The sequence below is a fragment of the Nothoprocta perdicaria genome, unplaced genomic scaffold (assembly GCF_003342845.1).
Source record: "Nothoprocta perdicaria isolate Ctin4 unplaced genomic scaffold, notPer1 scaffold_1, whole genome shotgun sequence".
NCBI lineage: Eukaryota > Metazoa > Chordata > Aves > Tinamiformes > Tinamidae > Nothoprocta > Nothoprocta perdicaria.
The window spans coordinates 5,320,642-5,344,984 of NW_020454093.1; the positions used below are offsets into that span (position 1 = coordinate 5,320,642).

General features: G+C 45.0%; 1 protein-coding gene across 1 annotated transcript; it reads right to left on the reverse strand.

Moving 5' to 3' along the window:
• Positions 1–1,007: 1,007 nt before the first annotated feature.
• SERINC5 (serine incorporator 5) lies at positions 1,008–22,539 on the reverse strand. The gene is made up of 12 exons (XM_026035451.1): positions 22,531–22,539; positions 19,913–20,080; positions 13,548–13,726; positions 13,189–13,271; positions 9,445–9,538; positions 8,170–8,381; positions 7,208–7,303; positions 4,985–5,111; positions 4,196–4,262; positions 2,247–2,286; positions 1,483–1,630; positions 1,008–1,179 (listed from the first exon to the last, which is right to left on the reverse strand). Exons 1-12 carry the CDS (start codon positions 22,537–22,539, stop codon positions 1,032–1,034), a joined length of 1,371 nt encoding a protein of 456 aa, XP_025891236.1. The 3' UTR covers positions 1,008–1,031.
• Positions 22,540–24,343: the final 1,804 nt, after the last annotated feature.

Here is a 24,343-nt window from a genome sequence, read left to right on the forward strand (position 1 = left end):
GGTATTGGAAAGAGAAGGGAAGAGCCTGGGAAATCTTTAGATACAAGGGGAAACAGGAGGCTACAGCAGTAACTGAGCACTTCACTTTTAATGGGATCAGCAAGGGGCAGTTCCCGTAACGAGCGTTCCTGCAACAGCAGATACTCTGACTGGAGAATGTACCGTATCTCAGACCCCTGCACAGAACACCGTGGGCAGATAAATCATCTGGCAAAGCAAAACGGGTCAAAATTAAGAGTTTAAGATTTTCTGTGTGCAAAACACCCCTTCTGTTAATAAGTGGACCAATTTGGATTTACATAAAATATTCAGGTGCTTTTTTTTTTTTTAAGTTATAATAGCATAAATACTCTGTTATCATTGGTACATTCCTTTCTCATACTAGGTTTGTAATAACTTAATATATTTAATATTTAGTTAAACCATTTTTAGTAGATGCTTTGGCAGTCAAATTCTTACATATTCTCTATTTCTACAAAAGTATTTAGGTGCATTTTTTGGAAAAAAAGATCTGGAGACCACTTAAGAGTTATATGCTGTACAAAACAGCAGTTCAAACCATCACTGCAATTGCTGTAAAAGACACAGTTAATAAAAGAGTAGAAAAAGGAATGCATATTTGCTAGAAGATACCCAACATTCCCAGGAAGGAAGAATATACATTTCCACCTTTTTTTGTTTTCTTGCAAGCAAAGTCGGAGAAGGATTGTCAGTTATTATAAAACATTTCACTTATTCCAGTTTATGCAATAATTGTGATTCCTACGCTCTACATAGCAGTGTTATGAAACTCTTTGTACAGGTATATTCCCTGGGACACTGTTTGTTCATGACAATTAGGAAAGGTTTTAAAAAAAAGGTTAAAAAACCTCTTCAACTATTAGTTTTGTCCGATGGCAAAGTTATAACCTAGCACATTATGCAAATTGGCAATGGTTATTTCCTCACTATAAAGTGACTACTGCACTTTATTTGTAACAGATAAGCAGGAGGGGGAAAAAAAAAAAAAAAAAAAGGGACCTTCTGAGTCTTCATACTGAGAATTGTCTCGTTGGGCAACAGAGTGGAGCAATTAGAGTCCATAAATACAGAAAGACACAAACCCAACAGGAGACCATCTTAATCCAGAAGATGGACCAGGTCCCAGTGAAGAAATTTTCAATCTGAGCACTTTCATAACTGTTAAAGAAAAAGAAAAGGCAGTAAATTCACTCTGCACATGCCTTCAGATCTCAGACTGAAGTACCCTCTGCTTTCCCGAGGGGGTCACAGACTTCAAGTAATGTAACCCAGACCTGATGCAGGGGAGAGCAGTTCTTTGCAAAAAGCCCTTGCTCAGGAATCCCCCAGGAGAGATTTGGATCCTTTCTTCCAGCCTCCCACTTTAGGAGAGGAGACACTCATCTAATGGTAGAAATTCCCATTCGTATCTCCCCTCTCTTAATAGACATTAATTTCTCGACCTTAAAGAAATATACTTACTGGAACCAGTGAGTTACTGTCATCATCACATACAGTGAAGCCAAGAAGAAAACAAAGTGGAAGTAGGAGTAGCTGTACACTGTGCCTTTCTTTTCATCATATATCACAGCCTGGCCTCCCCTTTTTTCAGTGTGTTCCTCAGCATCAGCTGTAAGAGATGGGAAACAAACAAAAACATTTGCAATGTAATGAGAAGAGCAAACTGCAGCAGCTGGTTTCACAAAGCACAGAAGAGATAGCAGCAAAAAGTCCCCGGTGTGATTTAGCAAAGCCTGGTACAGAGCTGCACTTGAACACCTTCTTGCCCTGAGGGCATGGACCTCAGCTTTTATTCAAATAAATGGGACTGCTCCTGAAATGCTGCACTATATCAAGTTCCTGATCTACCAGATGTTTCGGAGTACATGGAGCATTTTAAAGAGTCTACCTGTAGGATACTTTGCTGGAGGAGCTACAGAGCAGCTGACCCCACAAACCTGGTAGTCACAGTACAAGCATGCAGGGAGCAGGGATTCCTCTGCATGGTTATACTAAGGAGCCTTCCTTTGAGAAATTATTAACTAACTTGCTGTTTTAAAACAGTACTGTTGTTTCTTATTTCCCTTCCTTCTGTAATGTTTTGCCTGAGTAAATCAGCTGCTCCAGTTCGATACACTACTGAATTAGGAGAGAGGAATCTCTCCATCTGCAGCTGTATTTCCTTTGGTTTGTTCTGAAAGCCACCAGCTGGTGGCTGCTGAGCTGGGCAGTGAGCAGGTAATTACCATCTCCGTCGGGCATGCAGCAAAAGCAGCAACGAGCTACCTGTGAGAGAGAAAACAGCCAGAGTAAGTGGTGCTGAACAACCAAGACACAAAACAGCTGGGGAAGGAGGTCTCTAAACTGCAGACATTAGCTTAGAAAAATTTACTTTATTTTTCCAACACTAAACTCAAAGAAGGATTTGCCAAGTAGTTCCCAACAGCAGTTTCTCAGCTTTGGAAAAAACTACTCAGTAAGCTTTGGTGCAAATTAATCACTCTGCAAGAACAATGCTATTGAGACATTTTAGCTAATGCAAGATCTAATCTGGTTGCAGTAATACAGTGCAAGCAAGCTATGGTAAACTGCTTGAAAAGCTCCAATAAAATGGCTGCACATTTACACTTCAGAGGGGATTTATGTCCTTAGACTAGCATCTTATGTGCTTAGAAAGTAAAAACTCCCAATTGAAATGAAGATGCAAGGAACTTCTGATATTCTGCTGTATCGGGTGGAAACCATTTGCAAAATCCTAAGTCTGATATGTATCCATCTGTATTGCAATGGAGCCAGAATGAGTATAAATAACAGACTGTTAACTCTTCATTTAAATGAGCCTTATGTTTTATTTTTTTTAAACTGATAGAAAAAAAAGGAGAGCTGAAATTGTTCACTCATGGGTCTGATGCTTCTTGTGTTGAGTGGTATTATAAATGAAAAAAATGCTGACAGTACAATAAATATGTAACTAAGTGCATTTTCTGCAGCAGATCTTGGTACAAGTCAGCACTTTCTGTACCACATCACCAGCATTACTCTCCTGACAGAATTTTTCTTTGAGGTTTAATTTTGTAGGGGCCTGATAATGTATTAAAAAAAAAGTATAATAGGCTTTTAAGTTTCAACTTTCAACAGAACTATTTCTCTTGTGCATACCTATGACTACATATTCTCACTGGGTTCATAAATTAATTAAAAGCCAAAATACTAACAGATTGGCTGACAATATAAATAAAACCTTTTCTTCATGTTCCAATATAATAAGGGCTTCTTTCTACTGTTATGCTGTTTGCAGTTTAGTTTCTCTTCAGCTGTATGAGGGTTCTGAAGCACTGTTGAGTTCCCCCAAGTTACAAGCATAGCTGCATTTACTACAAATTAAGCCTTAGTCCATTCAGTGATACGAGCAGCATTGCTGGCACATGTACAACTCGTTGTCTTCAGCTTGGACATCGAGAGCCTTTCTGACTAATACAAGCAACTGCAGAATTGTGTTTACATTTCTGGGGCGAAGACAAAGGCCCTTTATCACAGAGAAGACAATCAGAATGCAATTAGTTGCTCTCTGCCTGTCATTTCTTTATATTGGCACTCGGCAGCTCTTGTGGAGCTCTTTAGAGCCAAATGGTCCAGAAATAATCCCTCGGGCACGCGGCGCAGCGCGAGAGCTCGGCCTCCTCCGCGAAGGGGCCACGCGCAGCCGCCAGCGGCTCCGGAGCGATGGTAGGAAAACAGGAAAGATAAACTCAGGTGAAATTGTGGGTGAAAAGAAAGGTGAGGTATCATATAAAAACTGTGTGTGTAAGTAAAAATAAGAGATAAAACACTGATCAAAAGCACCAATACTGCTGTTAAAATACAATCTGATTTAAAATGTTCAAATAAAAATAAAATACGCCCCACACTCCTAAGTCGCTTGCAGTTGCTTAGTGCCCAGCAGACTTTTGTCTTAAATGAGAGAAAGAATGGGAAGATTATTTCTGTTCATAAAGGCACATCCAAGAGCTGCAGACAGGCCAGCGTGGACCCAACAAATATTCTAGAATTCCATACCTAGAGGCAAATAATCCATGTGGTAGCAAAAAGCTTTTGCTTCTACCTGATTACAGTTTAGTTAGTCATAAAAACAACAGGAGGAAAATCATACAAGGAAGCCTGCCCAGAAATCCTGTGGGAGGAAACAAGAACTCACCTCAGTGTCAGGTGTTGCATAGATTCCTCTCAGTGCTTCAGAGCTTGCACGTGTGGTTGAAGTTAAGCTAGGAGCAAAAGACAGAGTCAAAACCCACAACGCAACTATAAGCTTAAAAGGGTGATTTTTCAGCACCACAGGAAACACAGCTGTCTATTCTCGTTTTTGAGCTAAGCGATTGCCCAGATACAGCATCAAATGCTCCGCACATGATAAGTTTGTTCTGCACCAGCAGAAACCAACTCGACAGACAACCACTGGCTGGCGCAGACCCAAACACAGGCTTAAAAGTAGGTCACTCCTGAAACGTGCTGAATCTATCACCAGCAAACGCCAGAGACGACAGCAAAGCATCCCAAGCTGCTTTTCCAAACAGAGCTCCTCCTCTGTAAACAACTGGTACTTTTATATTAACTTCCCAGCTACCACTTTTGGCTCAGCACTTAATAAAAGGTTTTGAAATGAAGGCTTTGCCAGGGGAGTAACAGGTCAATGACAGCAGGAGTGAATTACCAAGCAGTTCTGTGAGTATCCCAGGTGCTGGAAATCACTTGTTTGTGTGACTGCAGCTGTCCGAGGGAATCCTTTCTAGGTTCTTTATACTAGAAGCTTCTCTGTCTGGGAAAAAATTTCTAAGCATTCTGAAATTCAGTACCCATATGAATGTCCCAGCTCAATTCTGTGCTATTTCTAGACATTACTTCATTAGCATCAGGCTTATGATAAGCCTTCATTAGTGTGACCATGACATTCCACTTAGAGTGAGGTAACTGCAAACTCCAGACTTACCAAGAATACAAAATGCAGCAGAAGAGAATGGTAGTACCCAGGCCAGTGACGAGGTTTTCATCTCTGTGCAGCCCTTGGCTAAATTCGGGTACGCAGATTGTGATGTTCTCATTGTTTTCATCCAGGACTTCACAAAAACAAAACAAGCAAACAAGAAAGTTACTGAAGTTCACTTCATTGTATTTCAAAGGTGTTTACAGACTGAAAGTTTTCAGCAATATAGTTTTATTAGTTCAGACATTAGGCAGGGACATGCAGGTCATTTCCTTCTTCCTCTTAGGAGGATCAAACAAAGAAATCCTGTACGCCTGTCCTGGCAGATTCTGTGTTTCAGGCAGGACAAAATGCAAGTTAGCAGGGCACTGAGGTTTTCTGCTTGTCAGAACAGACAAACACATGCAAAAAGGCTGGTGAATCAAGTAATGAGAAGTTGAAAGTTTCCCAGCACTTCACCACAAGACTAAAAGGCCACATAACACAGTTATGGTCTGAAACCCATCCCCTTTAAAACCATTCAGCGGGGATCTTTGAGGAGAGCTACGAAATTCATACTCAGTGGAAAAAGAAATTGCAGTGTTTGCTTTCTCTTTTCTTAGACTGAAACACGGAACATCAAATAAACAGAGCTGCATTGGCTACAGTCAAGATTTTATTTTAATATCTAAACAAATACTGCTCTGAGGTTCCTGAAAGGAAACCACAGTTTAGTCCTTCGCATTCAAAGATGCATTCAGCTTTTTGGCGTCTGCTTTGGGTCAGAGCAGAGCAAAGCAGCAGGCCCAAAACAGGTGATTCCTGCTGCACTTTATATCAACCAAGAGCTTCCTGAGCTCATGCTATTAAAGCAAACTGTACCCCAACCTCCTCCTCTCCACAGCCACACGGTAACTCTGCTGCTGCCGCACAACTTTGTGTTTGAGGCCAGAGGGCAAAAATGCAGCAAAGACTACACCTAGATTAAAGATAAGCCTGGAGCCAGGCCCCCTGCCCTTGTTGCCTGGCGTGCTGCATGAACGGCTTTATCAGCACAGCACAGGGACAGGATGTAAAGTGTAAATGTGTAAGTGTAAATGAAGGGAAGGCAAGACTAAGGAATGCTTTGTCTGGAGGCATGTGGAGTCTCCCACTTGTCTATCAGGCACATTTAATCCTTTCAGTAAGAAGGGATATTGCTACACCTCCCACCAAAAAGCAAAGGCACAGAGGGATAAGCACATATTAAAAAGACTTTTTTTGTTTGCCTATGCCTTTTAAAATCATTTTGCAACTCTGTTTTTCAGGTATTACAAATAAATACACGTAAACAGCATTCCCTGTGCACCCTGCCCAGTTTGTGAGATGGCAGAAGGTGCCTTGAAGGTGTCTGCTTGAAGAATAAGCCGAGAGGTCTGTAGTACATCTGAAGCCCAGGACACGGGAAGACATTAGAGAGTGTCAGCTCCCCATACACTCTCTAGGCTATGTGCTATATGCAGCACGCGCCACTGCACAGGCCAGTATTACAAAGACACAAGTAAATGAAAATCAGGAGTGACATCTTAAACAACTGCAACGTAACTCCAAAACATTTTTCAAGATTTTTCACTCTCTTGTCTCACTCTTGAGACAAGCAATACTCAAGTTTCTATTTCACAAGGAACTCAGAGCTCAGGCTACCTAGCATATCAATTATAAGATAAGAGAAATGATTTCAGTGTCATCTCTGGCAGACAGCATGGCAAGCACAGAACAAAGCCACTGGGGTGCAGCAGACCCACTGACCAGTGGTGGCTAATCTTTTGGATGGAGCTGGCCACCTATCTCTTCTACAGGCAACCGAGAACTACTTGTTCCAGCTCTTTCCCCATCGTGTGATCAGACCAGTTACACACCTAGTCGTGTCCTGTTAGGTAAGGACATGCACTTGCCACACAAGTGACAGGCTGCAGGACTCCACGTAAGCTGTCATTAGGAAGGAGGCTGGAATGATTCTGGCATGTCAGACTCAACCTACCTGATGCAAGTTAAGCTCCCCATATATTTTAGATATAGGGAGGAGGCCAACTGCACAGTTTCTCATGTTGCATAGATTTATTTTTAGCATTAGCAATTTCTCATTCATAGGCTAAAGCAGCTCAAAACCAGAACTCCTAAATTCAGGAGAATTAAGGCTTGCTAAAGATCTTTTTACTTTTAATACTTGGCATGTCTCAAAGGATTTAAATAAAGCACTAGAGAACTTACTGGTTTCTGGAGGCTTGCTGGATAATGCTGAGAAGGTGAGGTACATGACGTAGCAGCTGATGATTCCCGATTGCAGCAAACCAGAGTGGGGCTGGCCTTTAGTAGAAAGAGGGCAAAAGACAATTTTTGTATGCATTTTAACAAACTGAAAGGGAATTTCAAATCTTTTAAAAACATTACATTAAAACCTTTTGACAGAGGAGAATATCTTTTACGTTTTATTTCAAGCAGTTCCTATACTTTGAGGCAGCTTAGATGCATTTTGTCTGGTGGTTTAAGACGCTTAAGATTTTGTCCTTTAGTTCTGCAGGTTGTTTTAGAAAGGCATTAAGATTTCCATGTAAGTAAAGGATCGCCCCTCTGCTCTAGCCAAAAACTTCAGCTTTCCAGAAACTACTGACAGGCTGCCATGATGGTTTTATTTGCCTGTAAAATCTGCTTTGGAGCCACTGAAATTACTCCCATTTCCTGGCCCAATGATTGATACATACTAACAGTACACATAAAATATTCTGAAAAACCATGATATACAGCTGAAATATCAAGATTTCTGACTTCTGTCAACTCATCTGCATGCCCAAACTTTACAGAGAGTAAATCACAAGCAGTTGAAAGCAGATGTAAGAACTGAATGGGCTCGAGACCTATTACCTCAGCAGTTACCACAGCCTAATGTGCAAGTTCCCCAATGCATTAGCAGCCCTCTGCAAGTGAGCCTTATTTACAGGCTGTCTGATGGCATGCTCAAAACATCTCACATCTCCAGTTTTAGCAGCCGGACTGATGACAAGCACTACTACTTCACAGTGTAGATAAGGAGATCAGGGCAAGAACACCACCAAATCTAAACGTCAGGTCTGAACATTAGATTTTTTGCCCCAAATATGGCACATTAAGGCTTAAGGTAGGTGAACGGTGAGGGCGTCAGCAAAGGCGAGAAGTGAAGAGGGTGGCAGACTCACGGTCCTGCACGCAGGGCGATATGGCCACGAGCGACACGAAGAGGCAGAGGCCGCCGTTAACGCCGAGCAGGATCTTGTTGTACGTGCAGCCCTCGCGGCGCGTGTAGAAGATGGCCATGAGGACGAGGGCGGCCGCCGCGACCGTGTACAGCACCAGCGTGACCAGAGCCAGCAAACCGTTCCAGAGCTGCTTGTGATTCGCGCCTGCGGTCCTGTGGACAAGAGGACAAGCACCTTATCTTCTCCTCCCCTCCCTTTACAGATTAACCCCCCTCTCTGCCAAAAAAACCCAGACTATTCCAGCGAGGAGTGCACTAATTATCAAGCACAAAGAGAGTGCCTGTATCACTGTCTAATAAGGCTAATGTGAACAGTGCCAAAGTTAAATGCTGCTGCTGGAAGCCTCTCACCCGCAGAAAAGCAGCTGGAGCAATTACCAGTAAAAATAGCTGTGGTGTAAGGAGCTCTCATCTCCTCTTCCATGGAAACATATCTTAAAAAGTCCAAGAATCTGCTAAAACCTTTCTGATTAGTCAGTGCGCTAACTGCAATGAAAGAAGGTAGCAAAGGTGGTAGAGGGACAGACAAGAAGAAACAGGAAAAAGGAAAAGAGAAGAAAGAGAAGCATAAATTCATGCATATACATGAGGGAATAATTTAACGTATTTTAATGCATGATGAGATGCTAAGAGATAAGAAGGTGATATTGAATGTACTCACACCAGAATTTAAATCAATGCCAAAACATAGTGTAAGAGGGTTGATAACAGAATCTTGCATAGTCAGATGAAAGCAGGAAAAAAAAAGGCAACTTCCATGTTTTAAGAGGAAAAAAAAAAAAAAAACCCAGGCATTTGATGTATACTAAGTTCAAACCAAAAACAGGATTTACCAGTTGATACCACTAAGCACAGTCTCACTGATATGTTTTGCAAACCAGTTTTATTTTCTTACACAATTCTGTGCCTTAGCAGGTGTGTTTTCATGCAGAACTGAACTTAAGAAATGAGAGGTTTTGCATACAACAACTCACTGGAAAGCAGAACAATTCAGAGCAAGAATAAAAGAGCAGAGGGTATAAACAAATAAGGAAGAAACATCTCCACTAGGGAAGATGGAGAGCAGGTGAAGCAGGGATGCACATCTCTAAATACCAGTATTAAAGCATCGTCTCAGAAATTGCATCCACACTATTCTGAATGCTTTATTCCAAGGGATGCCTCGTTTAGGAGTTCCCCAGAATGTTATGCAAACAGCTACTTGCCCAACACATACCAGTTTTTATTCCACTTGTGTGCAAACTCAACAAGCAGGATGAGCTGAATGGCAATGAAAAGGAACCCTCCCGTTGCTCCTACGTAGCGCCAACCTGCAAGGCAGACAAGCAGAAAATAGGTCAAACCCCAGCTGCCTTCCCCCGCCAGATAAAAGGGAATTATTATCCATGCAATGCAGCCATTGCACAGTTTGAGTATCTCAGGCCCACGGATGTAACAGATGAGGTATTTCAGCTGAAAGGCCAGCTCAGCTAACCTAAGAATAGTGACCTGATGAATTCAGCTTGCAACTTGCTACACCTTCAAAATAAACCTTTTAGGACACATACTGAGACTCCCTAACTTAGAGAATTTTTGTGGAGACAAAGTTGCTATATGCAGACATAAAATACTAGACCCTTTATTTGTGATGTGGGGAGGGAGGAGGGGAAAAAAAGAGCCCTGAAGGCATTTCACAGAAGCCTAAACCCTAAAATTGTAAGGTACTGGAATCTAGCACTAAAAATGGCAGATTCTTTCCCTCATGATTCCAGCACCATGGAAAAATAAAGGTGGGGCTCATGCTCTTTCCCAGCCGCTCCCAGAGAAACAAGAACGTTTGGTATTCATGGAGCAGTAAAAGACAGACAGGGCGTTTGACTGCTTAACTGCTCACCTACATGTGTTTGAAAGGCCATTTGGTGCTTTGTACAACACAAACCTTGTGCACAACTACAGAAGTTTGAGGGAGCTGGACAAACTGGAGGACTGGGCGGTGAGAAACCTCATGAGGTTCAACAGGGGCAAGTGCAGGGTCCTGCACTTGGGGAGGAATAACCCTGGACACCAGTACAGATTAGCGGTGGCCCTGCTGGAGAGCAGCCCCGCAGAGAGGGACCTGGGTGTCATGGTGGATGACAAGTTGACCATGAGGCAGCAGTGTGCCCTGGTGGCCAAGAAGGCCAACGGGATCCTGGGGTGCATTAAGAAAAGCGTCTCCAGCAGGTCGAGGGAAGTGATCATCCCCCTCTACTCAGCCCTGGTGAGGCCACATCTGGAGTACCGCGTCCAGTTCTGGGCTCCCCAGTACAAGAGGGATGTGGAGCTGCTGGAGAGAGTCCAGCGCAGGGCTACCAGGATGATCAGGGGCCTGGAACATCTGCCATATGAGCAAAGGCTGAGAGAGCTGGGTCTGTTCAGCCTGGAGAAGAGGAGGCTGAGGGGGGACCTGATCAGCGTGTATAAATACCTCAAGGGAGGGAGGGAAGAGGAGGGGGGCGGCCTCTTTTCAGTGGTGGACAGTGATAGGACTAGAGGAAACGGCTTCAAACTGAAGCATCGGAAGTTCCACAGGAACTTAAGGAAGCATTTCTTCACTGTGAGGGTGACAAAGCACTGGAACAGGCTGCCCAGAGAGGTTGTGGAGTCTCCTTCTTTGGAAATCTTTAAAACCCGCTTGGATGCAGCCCTGTGCCACGTGCTCTAGGTGACCCTGCGTGAGCAGGGGGGTTGGACTAGATGACCTCTGAGGTCCCTTCCAACCTTGGGCATTCTGTGATTCTATGATTCTATGATTCTAAGTCCCTGGGAAATACGGATACCTTTGAAAAGCTTGGCTGCATATACAGTTTGCATCACTGTGTAGCACGCAACCCATAAGTGACTCTCAGTATTCAGCCAATTTCAGTGGAGAAGACTGATTGAGGAAGTGCATTAGCAAAGTCTGGCCATACCCTAACATTGTATATTCCTCTCGTAAAAAGCTGTCGGAAGAGAAGGGGAGAAACAGAACTGCCAGCGTGTTATGCTTAGAAAAAAATGTAGATTTTTAACTGTACCCTAAGTTCATTGTTTGACTGCAGCAGGCAAAAAAGACATTTTTCTTGTTTTGCAAAATCTATTGTATTCACTGAATGAGCATGCTGCTTTTAAAAGAGGCAGGGAACAGGGTGTGCATGTGTGCTTGGGAGAGACACAATAGCCACCAGCAGACCACCACTGGAGTAATTAAACAGCTAGACTATCTGTGAGGATCTCACACAGAAGTACCACAGGGTACTTCTGGGTGCTTTACAAAGCCATGTAGATAAGGTTAACATCACCAGTGTAGATTTAACACGAGCTCATACAAGCCTAGGACGTGCACATAATATTCCTACCTCCATGACTGACAAACGGCTGAGTGTGGGAATCGTGGCAGGGGGGAATTCTTATTTACAGAAAAAATAAGAAGAGAGCGAGGAGAATGATCCCTCCCCTCCACACACACACACACAAAAAGGAAAATAAAATCCTGTGATCTGCTGTGATCTTACACTGGGGGGCTTTCCTGGAGGACAGCCCAGCAGCACAAACAGAACATTGCTTTGCAGAGAAAAGACACAAACTAATTAGGAGAAGGAAAACAGTTTCTCAGCTACAGTCTATCTAGTGTAGAGATGCAAGAAGAGCAGCTCTCTGACCAGCTGCAGAATCTCTGTTCCTCCCTTCCCTAGGTACCTTAGTTCTCATATCTTTTGTCATGCAAAGGTTGCTTGGGAACATAAGAGGAGAGAATCTTGGTTACCTGTGAGATTACATTAACATTACAATTTTCTAATGCAACTAGTGAACAGATATTGAAGACAAGAGCATATGGGCAACTCATAACTCAGTGAAGAAAAGGAACAGGGATTAGTAGCCCTTCACTTCACCTCATGCTACTCCCTCCTCTTCCCCTTTTAAATACTTTGAGCAGTTTTAAGAGAGGGGATGGCTGTCATAATCATACAGGTCCAGCAGGTTTTTGTAGAACCAGGCAGCTGACAACCCAAATGGTGGCTTGCCCTGGCTGAGGGAGCATCAATGAGCAGCAGAGCTATTGGCCATCAGGAAAACCCATGGATAAGAAAGGCTTCAAGTCAGGCTCCATTTGTATTGATACTCACAGCGGAGTCAAAAACAATCAAGACAAAAATTTAACAGGCTCTAGGAAAGCAGGGAGCAGGTTTTAATCCGCCCCTTTCAGCGGAAGGGATCATGGAAACTAGCGTCCTCCAAAACAAATTCTGATGTTTCCTATTTATGACGGAAAACTTCAGCCTGAAGGTCCCCAGGACAGCAGGGCTCTCCTTGCTCACAGAAGCCACAGAGACAACCCTGACCACGCTGTCCCTTCCCTCTGCTGCTTGGGCATGCCTGGAATTGCCTCAGGTGGCATCTTCCCTGCAGAGGCAACATCCCTGCTCCATTATGGAGCCTTTCATCCACCCACCTGCAGACTCCAAAGTGGGCAGGGCTCACAAACACCCGGCAACCAGCTCATCTTGGTATCATGAGGACTTTTCCTGGTGATGGTATTTAACGTCAGTCCACGCAGGACTGAGCACCAGGCCTGTGCTGGTGGGGCTGACTGGGGCCAGCCTGCCTTCCAAAACTGGAAACGCTTCCAGCATGGGATTATCAACAGCGGGTTTACAACGCTCCACAAGAAGTCTGATTTCACATGATTAGATTTGTGCTATCTGCTTGGAAGCTAGCTAAGCCCCAAGTGCCACCGTGCTCATTGTCCGAGGCCATCTGCATCATTACAGCTCTTTGCTCCTTAAAGACTTGAGGTGACAGCCCAGCACAATATTTTTTCAGCCATTTGACCTCTTCTTGGTTACAAAAAATGGCTTTAGTTACAAAAATACAGCAATGCTTACGCTGTTCAGGCCTTTAGGATCTATAAGCACGATACCCTAACAGAGAAGCACACCCTGACAGAGGAAGAAGGTCATACCGTTGAGAAAAGTGTCCTGGTCAGGAATGAAGAAGGCTCCTGAACACATTGCTGCCAGAAGTATAAGCTTAATAAACCAGAATCTGGAAAATTAAAAAAGAAAAAAAAAACCTAGTTATAAGAACAATTAACAATTCAAGAGCCATAAGAAATCTCTACTTAAAGCCCAACTCTGAAGTGAGAATAAACATGTGTTGGCTGATCGCCATTTAAGTTCATTTGTGCTTGATTAAATTATATCCGACAGAAGCAGCAAAACCAACTCCTTTTCCCTGCCCCCAGTATTACACCTGTCTGGAAAATAAGCAAAATCAGTCTAGAAAGAGGCCTGGGAACCTGGCAAGCAGCCACACACTTACCCGTTGTGAACGTACGCTCGGCAGCTCTTGCTGTTGTTCACTTTGATGGTGAACAAGAAGAAGAGGAAGAAGAAACAGGCCATCCCGAAGCAGACCTTGTAGACGGCAGCGTAGCCTGCCAGCTTCTCGCACATGTCTCCTGCCTGAATGCCCTTGCACAGCGGCTCGTAGAAGGGGATCTGGAAAGCAGAGCAGGTCACAAGCCATGAGAGCGAGCACTGGGCTGTCCCTAACAGACTCTACGTTGAGTCTTTGCACCGCTGGGTTGTCTCCGGTTTCCTCTGACCATGGCACCTTCTGCTGCCACTCTCCCTCAGCACGGACCTAACCGCTCAAGGGACACGATGCTACGTGAAACGCATGTGCCTGGTGTTTGCAGGGCTGCAAGCCTGGGGTACAGGCCCACCCATCCCTCCCTCAGCTCCGACAGCGCAAGCTGTCCTTGCCCCTTCCCGTCCCCCGGGAAGCTGCTCCCCATTGCGTTCATGGCACAGCACGGAGCCTGCAGAGCGTCCGTCGGGCCTGCACGGAGCGGTGCGGGCAGCGCCGTGGGCATTGGCTGCCAAGCTCTGGCTCGTGTCGCCAGCCACAAAAGCATCCAGGGAAGAGTATCCACTGGGCACGGGAGCAGCCGTTCCCCTCTGCTTCAGAAAGGGCACCGCGCCAGCTACCTCAATTTCTTTCTTTTCTTTCTTTCCTTCCTTCCTTCTTTCTTTCCTTCCTTCTTTCCTTCCTTCCTTCTTTCTTTCTTTCCTTCCTTCCTTCTCTCTCTTTCTCCCTCTCTTTCTCTCTCTCTTTCTTTAGAGAGGTAGGAAAATTCTACCTTTTTCTTGTCTTATTAAATATTTGCCTTTGAGGCCCTGCCCTTGCTGTAAGAGGAAAGCAAACAGCTGCACATTTTGGCCTCTGTTTCACCACACGGACGTGACACCGAAGGCCCAAAAAGCAGGTTTCTGTGCCCGGGATCCCTGCATGTGCAGACTCCTTGTGCCAGCTGGTTCCCCTCCCCTCATTGCCTGGGAGCTGTTCAGCTGCTCAGGAATAGAAGCATTTAATTAGAAAGCCACCGGTTGTTTCAAAGACATAAAGGCCCCTCTGTATGGTAGAAACCCCCAGCTGAAGCTGAGGAGAGCAGGAAAACTGAACTATGATGTTGGGCTGGTCTAGATGGGCTAGAACACAGGAAGGTAGAAAGCAGAAGGTTCCAGGGCAGTTGTGCCCTGTTAGAAAAATGGATCCAGGTTATGCCATGCTGAGGTCCTCGTCCAGAAGTAACTTAAGCTGCGCAGTACGTGAGCAGGTCTGACTAACTTGCACCCAGAACTTTTTAGAGAACTCCCAAGAAACCATATGGACCACTGCAATCCCCTTCCTCACTTCAGAAACAAGAATCTTCTGCAAAAGCTGAATTTGGTACCAAACAACATTTTGATTATGGGACTTAAGAAAAAATACCACGGAACTCAATCAACTAGCTAATTCAAAACATTCCTCCAGGTAGGTGTAAATGGTAAACTCTAACTTCGTTTTGTGTAGGTTTCTGAGACCTTGATTTTTGACCCTGTATAGTTTTTTTCCCCTCTCCATTCTGCAGTAATTTCCTTACAGACCATGCTGACAGAAATGGATGGATTCACAAGAACAATAGCCGGGTTTGTGCCTACACGAACAAAGAGCGCGGCCCTTGTGCAGCACGGGGGCCACGCAGGCCCGCGGGGGCCAGCACCCCTTCCTGAGACCCCAGCGATCCCCGAGGAACGAAGCATGAGGCAAACCAAGGCCTTGGGGGCCCGGCAGATAATGAACCCAGCGCTGGGGCTGCTGTAGGGGAGGGACACCACGCGTTCACCAGCCGCTTGGTCTGCGAGGCCGCGCCGGAGCGGCCAGCCGCCACACAGCCCGCCCTGCTGCCTGTGCTCTCCCCATGCCAGGTCGCTCTGCCCCCTTGTAAACCCACGGCAAGCTCGATACGGTGAAATATTTGCCTTTATGCTTTTAGAAGCAACACAATCTAAATGGTTTGGCCTCTGAGCGGGAGGCAAAGCAGCCTTGCCCAGGAACCGTGCCTGTTCGCAGGACATTAATGCCGGCAGCCACAACGATGCTATCAGGGCAAATCAGTAATTATCGGAGCCAAAGCCCTTCGTTGTAATGGCTGCCTCTACATGAGCAGGTACAGACCATGCTGAACTCGCTGTGCTCTTGCTGGCACCTCAAGCAACCGTGTGTGGCCCTGAGCCAAGGCAGCCACGCGGCTCCGGGACGCCAGGCACTGCCAGCTTGGGGCCACCGGTGCTCAACCCTGTAAGTAAGAGCCTCACGGAGAACAGCAGGGAAGAATACACAGCGACCAAGGCACACCAGACCTTCCTCAGCTTGGGTTCTGCTTTCTTTCCTTGTTTTGGCTGATGTTGTACCCCATCTTTTTCCTTCGGATGCAATCTTGTTTCTCTGATCTACTGCACATGCTAATACTCGGATCATTTTTCTAGCCAACATTATCCTTTCCCTTACCACCCCTCCAATGATTCTTGCCTCTCCCTCAGATATCAAGCACAAATACTTTGACTTCTTTCAATACTTTTCTTCATCTAACCCTCCACACCTATGTCCCATGGTCCCTAGACACACAGAAGCAGTCCAGGAAAGAGGGAAGACAATTGAAAAGAATGTAGAAAAAGCTCTCCAAAAATACAGTATGCCTTCTTTCACAGCAGCAAGTGCAAGGTCCTGCCCTTCGGGATGAATAACCCCAGACACCAGTACAGGCTGGGGACTGACCTTCTGGAGAGCAGCTCTGTAGAGGGACCTGGGGTTGTAGTGGACAACAAGATGACCATGAGGCAGCAGTGTGCCCTGGTGGCCAAGAAGGCCAACGGGATCCTGGGGTGCATTAAGAAGAGCGTCTCCAGCAGGTCGAGGGAGGGGATCCTCCCCTTCTACTCAACCCTGGTTAGGCCGCATCTGGAGTACTGCGTCCAGTTCTGGGCTCCCCAGGACAAGAGGGATGTGGAGCTGCTGGAGAGAGTCCAGCGCAGGGCTACCAGGATGATCAGGGGCCTGGAACATCTGCCCTGTGAGCAAAGGCTGAGAGAGCTGGGTCTGTTCAGCCTGGAGAAGAGGAGGCTGAGGGGGGACCTGATCAGTGTGTATAAATACCTCANGAGAGTCCAGCGCAGGGCTACCAGGATGATCAGGGGCCTGGAACATCTGCCCTGTGAGCAAAGGCTGAGAGAGCTGGGTCTGTTCAGCCTGGAGAAGAGGAGGCTGAGGGGGGACCTGATCAGTGTGTATAAATACCTCACGGGAGGCAGTGAGGAGGAGGGAGCCGGCCTCTTTTCAGTGGTGGGCAGCGATAGGACTAGAGGAAACGGCCACAAACTGAGGCACCAAAAGTTCCATAGGAACTTAATAAAAAAATTCTTAATAGTGAAGATGACAGAGCCCTGGAACAGGCTACCAAGAAAGGTTGTGGAGCCTCCTTCTCTGTAGATCTTTAAAATCTGCTTGGACGCAGCCCTGTGCCACGTGCTCCAGGTGATCCTGCACGTGCAGAGGGGTTGCAGTAGACTATCTCTAAAGGTCCCTTCCAACCTTAATGATTTTATGATTCTTTCACCACGTTTTAAGGCTCACCGCATAGTACCAGGCTCTCAAAATGCTGCCAGTTAGATTAGGAATCAAGGTTTTGATTCTGTAACCAAATACTTAATAGGCACAGTGCCCTTCCACTGACGCAAGGCTTCACCCCCAGCCAAGTCTGGTGAGGACGTGGAACTGCTGAGATTGGGGCCCTCATGCTGGACTGCCACCTGCAAAGGAACTGAAAAACTCTCACCAGCTAGAGGCCAAGTACTGCAAAACTTCTTTAAAAGTCTCTTTTTAAGGAGTCCAAAAGAGATGTGTACTTGCTGTGGCTTACGCTCAAAACATCTCCAAAAGTCTAAAGGCTACGGTGCTGCAATAAATACTTTAAGAACTACTTTAAACTTGGAAATTTATAGCTAAACAACAGAGAGATTTATTTGCAAGGGTTGGATTCCCTTTACATAATATTAGGATGATTATTTGATCTCTGCACTGGTAAAGCAGACACATGATGCTATGCCAAGACTCTGGCTCAGTAAAGTACTGCACAGGAATACATTTGACAATTTTTAGTGTTACTTTTAATATTAAAATAGTCTAATTAAAATTAATTAAATCTGTCCCTTCTTACTTCTCAAGAAAGGGTGGGTGAGGCCCTAAAAGCATCATGCAAAGCTTTTGCTTACTGTGTGGCTTCAGGAGCTAGGACTACTCCAGGGTCTGTCTCAAATGAGTGGAATCAATAAATGCCCATCACTTTTGAGAAACATTTCATTATCAACCAATCTCAGCTTCCCAATCTGGATAGATATTTTGAAAGTCAACTCTACTACCACCAGGCTGAATTAGTTTCAGGAGTCTTTGAACTTTAAACAACCCAGAACCTAATTACTAAATTAGAGAGCAGATAAAGAAAGTCTACTTTCAGATGCTCCATTTCCCATTCAAAGCCATCAAATGCTCTAAATTAAGAGGGCAATTATCCTTCTACTTCATACAAACAGCTACTCTTTGTGTCATTTTCTTCCTTCAGCTGAGCCTTCAACAATAAGAACTGGAAAAGAAATTTGGCAGTATTGAAAAGCATGTTGTTGAAGGGCCGCTTAATGACTTTGAATCCCTTTTCTGTTTGGATAAAATGTACTCATTTTTTGTTAGGGATACAAACGGCATGAAAACCATACTACTAGTGGAAAACGGCTATGTGAAATTTGGATACGAGCATGTAATTTGTCTTCCAAACACTTCAGTTCCTTGGATTATTCACTTTATTGCCAATCTAAGCAACTAGTAAGTCAAAGTAATTTCTGGCAAGAAGTTCCAGCATGCACACGTTAAGTAGTTTTAAAGGCACAGGTCATGGACAACACCATGTCTGTACTGGACATTCTTGCAGAGCTGCCATCTACTTCTGATAGCCAGCAGCCATGAGGAAAGGTCACGGAGAGCAAAGCACGGAAGCCCTCAAGCAGGAGCCAGTCTGCTCATCCGCGGTGCCTTCACATGGTAAATTCAACTGGAGCTGGAGGGAAGGGTTTTGCAGATAACACACAAACCCACGGGAAGCAGAGACCCAATGGGACCAGAAAGGGGTTTCATGAGGAAGTCGCCTCAGGAGAGCTGCACCACCAGAACAGATGCCTGCAGCCACTGAGGCCTCCTGGGCCTGTAGGGCAAGCTGGGTCACAACAGCACAGCTGAGCTCGTGCCACGTTAGAGGCAGAAACTGATTTTCAGTCCTAAGCTGCTTCACTTTCGAAAGTTAAATCCAACCCTTTTATCCTCCCCTTAGAAAGGGTCAACTTTTTCTTGTAGTCTGCAGAAGGTGAAGGAGAATTTGTACTACTGAGATGGAATGGGGTCACCTAAAAAGCCAAGTCAATACGTGGAACAACAGCTCTAGTGCGTGGCCTCAACTAGGCTGGCAAACATTTATCCCAGGAAAGCTATACTAAGACTTTGAAAAGTTTGATTTTAAAGTCTAGTTTTAGCCACAGTTTCCTTAATTCTTTTGAAGTTTTTTAATTAAAAAGACAATTAAATCTGAGCTGTATCTGTTGTGGTTAGAGGCCATGGGAACCTGATGATTCACATACACTTAAGAAACCTTTGTAAAGGGATCGGCATTGTGCATTGTTTCAGTCTGTCACATAACACCAAGAACACAGAACTAAAATTATAATTGCAGCACTTGAAGAGCAATCTTTTAACATTTTCCACCCTCCTGCTAACTGACTTGTGCAGTGTTAGAGAGAACTTGTGAGGAACCCCATGCCAGAGACACCTTTACCAGTTATGATTAGGCTGTCCTTTCTGTTTCCTCTGCTGTTACTTTGTGTGTGCTATCTGACAGAGGCAGAAGAACAAAATACCTCCTCTAAAACCCACACTGAGGTTCCTGATGAGCTTCTCATTTGAAAAAGGTCTACCCACAGAAAAATTGCTTTACCATAGCACTGTAACATATTCTAGTGAATATGTTTTGCCTGGACAGTGTGGGCTGAGTTTATTGCAATGAGTTTCTACTCAACAAAAGAGGAAGGCGACTAGTCCTATGATTCTTGACTCCTTTTCCTGTTGTGAAACAAACTTGAAGGGTGAGCAATCCAGAGGAAGAGACACAACACAGACTTGCCCCCTTTGGGTCTCGAGGTGGTGGGGTGGAGGGAATCAAGAGTTTCCTGATCCCACACAACAGTCCCCACTGTACACAAAGAGACCTAGAAGAAGCCCCGTTTATCTTCGAGAATAAGAGTAGATTTGTCTCTCTCACTTACGTGCACTTTTAATTTGTTTGCAACTGTTGTTGACATCATGATGCAACAGATGATGGTCACCAGGATGAAGTAAAGCGCATACATGAAGCGAGTGCTCGTTGACTGCTTTATCTTGGGGCAGCATTTGCAGCACAAGGCACAAGCAGCAGTACCACAACAGCAGGCCAGCTGGAAAGCAAGACAAAAACGTAAGTCACTCCATCACCACTGCTTCCTAGGAATTCCTATTCCTAGCTTCCTATTGCCCAAGTCACACCGGGAAGCTGGGAGACTTCCTATGAATCTCCAGAATTTCTACAGTCATTTCCTCCCATCTGATCAGTACTGAAGTACAGACTGTTTTGTTTATTAAAACTCACCAGCTTTAAACATACAGATTTCTAGTTTTCACACACACTAAGGATGAAAAGGAGTATGAACTGCTCCTGATTTCTTAATCCTACTTTCTAATATCCCTTTGCAGTTTATGGTCCTGGCATGTTTTGGCCAGAAGAACAGTCATCGCAGTGATCAGGCTCTTTCCCATAATAAACTCTCCTGCCTCCACAGTGAATAAATAAATTTGTGCAAGAAGGATACAGACTGCAGATGTTTGCTTTTAGCACACAGACAAAATGACTGTGTTTCTGACACAAGCTGGAAATGGGAATGTTGCTTCACAACAAGCTGTACCGATGCATTTTTCAAAGTCATACTGTACTTTCATTTAAGGGGCAGTAGGTACATACAGCAATACACTGTTTTTATTAGTCCCCAAACTTTCTGTCCTACTAAGGACTGCAAATTCAAGGTGGGGCACTGCTTGAACCACACTTTGGGATAGCTGTGCTCAAGGCTTTATAGCAAAAACACTTAACAGTGCTAAATCTTGGGCAGTAGAGGAAGAACATGGAAATTCAATTTCTTTCTAGCTCACCGCAAACAAAGTAAGAGAGAAGTGAGTTCAAAGATCACATACATGTGTGTGTGTGTGTCTGTGTGTGTGTGTGTCTGTGTGCACAAAAATAGAGGCACTGAGGCCATTCTGCCCTGTGTTTCCTCAGCCCTGCGAGGTGTTGCAGGGCCGAGCTGCAGCTCTGCCCAAGTGTTCAGGAAACACTGCTGCTACCCAGCAAGTAACTGTCTATGGAGGCCAACGTTTCTTAGCCCTTGCAAAATGCAGTTTTTTGTTTTTTTTCTCCCCACCAAGGGTTATTCCTATCAGCAACAGCCACATTTAAGTTGCCCTGGCCAGCTTCATTTGTTTGTGGCTGCGTTTTCAGCCACCAACCCATCACATGCTTTTTTCCTCCCAAGTTACTTCCTCTTTTAATACTGAAAACCCAGAGAAAAAAGCAACAGCTTGAGTAGTTTCAGATATGCATCTACCTTGGTTGGTCAAAGAGCCCTGAACCACTTTGAAAAAGTGTCTTGAAAAGACCCACAGCTTATTATTTCCTTGCAGTTATTATCAGCAGCAACACCCAAGCCCAGGCTTCCTGCTCTGGCCCCACACAACAGGTATCCTCAAGGAAACCAGCTCTCTCCCACTGATGGCTGCCCAAACACACACAGATCGAACTGTGGAGAATCAACAGAAAGAGTTCATGGGACATTCAAGACAGAATAAAAAGGACTACGTGCATAAACACTTTGTGCAAGCGTACAATGGAATGCAATGGGGGTTAAATGGATATTTTAATTTTTATACATACTGAAATTAACATGTAAAGTATCAACCACTAGACAAAGAAGTAACGAAGCTATGCCAAATTACTGATTCGGCAAACAGATCGAATAAAAGTATTTCAAGCCAAGAATGTATCAGAAAAATATAAGCCATCCATCTAAGAATTACGGGGGGAGGGGAAAGGACTAAGACTAGAGCTCTTTTCAATCTGTATAAACTTCAAGGTTCAAACTGTCCAGGATGAACTTCAGCTGCTGGCTACATGCACCATAAGGATAAAAGCTATACTAAAGAATGAAAAAGGTTTGCAGCTTTGGCATTTGTCAGCGTGAACAGGGAACAGCAGTTTCCTAAGCCAGGTGCTACGCAGCTCCTCTGCCAGTGAAACCTCACTGTGTCCAGCACCGTGTCTGCTATTCCAGTCCTGGGTCTCTGGAGCTGGTATTTAAAGCAGCAAAGTCTTAAATAGAACATAACTCATTTATACTTTGTACCACGCTATTTAGAGAGACTTTAATGACAGCTTCTAATAGCTGCCACGTAACCTGCGAGTTGGCAGTGCTTGTGAAAAAACATCCACGTGGCCACCTTATTTCAGACGCACTCCTTTATGCATTCTGCATAGCCATGGAAACCCTAGAAAGCTGCTTGGGCTGCTGCACCGCAGCCTCAAGTCTGTCTCTGTCTCTTTTTATTTTACTTTATTTTATTTGAACTCTGTCTATGAGCAGCTACATTCCAACGCGGACCGCAGTCAGATGGGCGTTATCCAACTGTAAATGAAAACAGTCTCTGTGTCATGAAGCAAGATCCTAGCAGCACATTGCTGGCCGGAGAGCTTTCCAAGATGCTACCTTTGCAGGTCCACATCCACAGCAAGTTCCCTGCTAGTGAGGTTGCCCTAAAGGACAGCTACCCTCTGAAGTCTCTCTAATGCCACATTTCTTACCGTGGGCATGGCCCAACTCCCTTCACCTGGCTCTTCCTCACCACTGTAAGGCTGGCTGCCCTGGCCAGGCACGTGGGAGCTGCGATGCAGAAGTGCAGCTGCTGAGAAACCTCTTAACAGGTTAAAAAACAGGCTGTGAAGAAACAAATAATGTCACCAACATTTTACACGTTGCTTAGCTGATCATTAAATAAGTCTGCATGAGAAATGTGGATCACTTCTAATTTCTCTGGAATGCTAGTTTTTGCCAGAGCCAGTCAAAAGCTGAAAATTCACCTCCCAGCACAAAATCCGGGGGAAAAACATGAAACAAAACACAATAACTCTCATCCTGTCTTAAGAGTGACAAAAGCTGCTCTGGAGAGGATGAGTCCTCAAAAACAAAATGTGCTTCATGCTTTTCAGAACAAACCAGATACCTCAAGACTGCAACCTACAAGCAGGCAGGCCTGGATGCTCCTACTCCACTCCTGCAGAGCCGGGAACTGAGCTCTCCATTCCAACATGGGATCCTGGGAGTCCCAGGTCCCTGAGGCCAGCACCACCACAGCGGGCAGCCCCCCTGGCTCTGGCAGCAGCTGGCCACATCTGCAAGAGATTCTGGCTCAAACTCTCTGGTCCAGAGACTCCCACAGTCAGCACGAGCATCTCCGACCATCCCCACTCCCTCTCCAGTCTTACACGTCCTTTTTGCTTTGGGGCAAGCATCAGTGCCTGACAATAACTACAAGGACTGCATAAATATTTGTGCTTTCGCAAATGTTTATGAGCAGCCTCCCACTTTGTGCCGATCTGCTGAGCAGCCAGGCCTCCACAAGGCAGCCTGGTTATCTGCTCTGCTCACCGCTGCTCTCAGGGAGCTCAAAGAGGCTGCAACGGCAGCACATCCGAAACGCTGAAATTTGAGCATCCAGGACACTTGCTGAGAGCTCAGTGGTTTGAACCGACCTGATAAGGGTTCAACTGAAACACTGACTTCAATTGTACTGGCTCTGGAAAGCAGTGGTGGAGACTTTTTTTGTGAAAAACAAAGTACTTATCCAATGCATGAAAGTCCTTCTCAGTTGCCTGGGGACACTTGCTATGCAACGACAAACAGATCTATCGTTTCAACGGAGGCGATGGCAGAGCTCAATCCTGTGTGCTTGGACCCAGCCAATTCCCCCACTCTGCACGGACACGCTCCAGGGATATTTTCCTATTGTTTCTTTTGAGAAGAGCACAGAAAGTCCTGTACGAACAAGGGAGCATTTTGCATCCGCACAGCGGAGGGGAGAAGCTGAACACAGTGCAGCATGGACACACAACAGACCAAGCCAAGGCAAAGCCCTTCTCCAAGTACCTGGATGTATTTGCACACTCCTGTCCTACTTCAGCCTGGGGAACACCTGTAGTTAGGAAAATAATAACAACAAAAAGCTATGTGGATTAACAGAAGAGGGTTTTTAAAAGCAGGTTTAGCTCCTTGCTAAACATGAGCTACCCCTTCCCTTCAATGAACAGTCATCACCACATCCTCAACATCTGCCATGTGTAAATTCTTGCAAGTCTGTGATCCAAGCTGATTAATCAGCTTAATTAGATACGACAGTAACGTTAAGCATGCACATAACTATTTACATATAAGATTGGGCTATAAAATGGGTGTGTTCTGCCTCCTGCTTTTATAGACACGGTGACAATTTAGGAAGGTATTTTCCAGAGACGCTTCCAAAAAAAATCTCCAGGGTCACTGAAAATAGTTTGTGTAGCCATTAAAAGAAAGTCCATTAAAACTAAGTATCTCAGCAGAGGAGTTTCAGGATCATTGCCC

Excerpts from the sequence above, each read along its gene's own strand:
- SERINC5 (XM_026035451.1), bottom strand. Across the intron at positions 13,727-19,912 it reads CAAACAAATTAAAAGTGCAC|ATCCCCTTCTACGAGCCGCT; the intron begins GTAAGTGAGAGA and ends TCTGCTTTCCAG. Across the intron at positions 13,272-13,547 it reads CGAGCGTACGTTCACAACGG|ATTCTGGTTTATTAAGCTTA; the intron begins GTAAGTGTGTGG and ends TTAATTTTCCAG.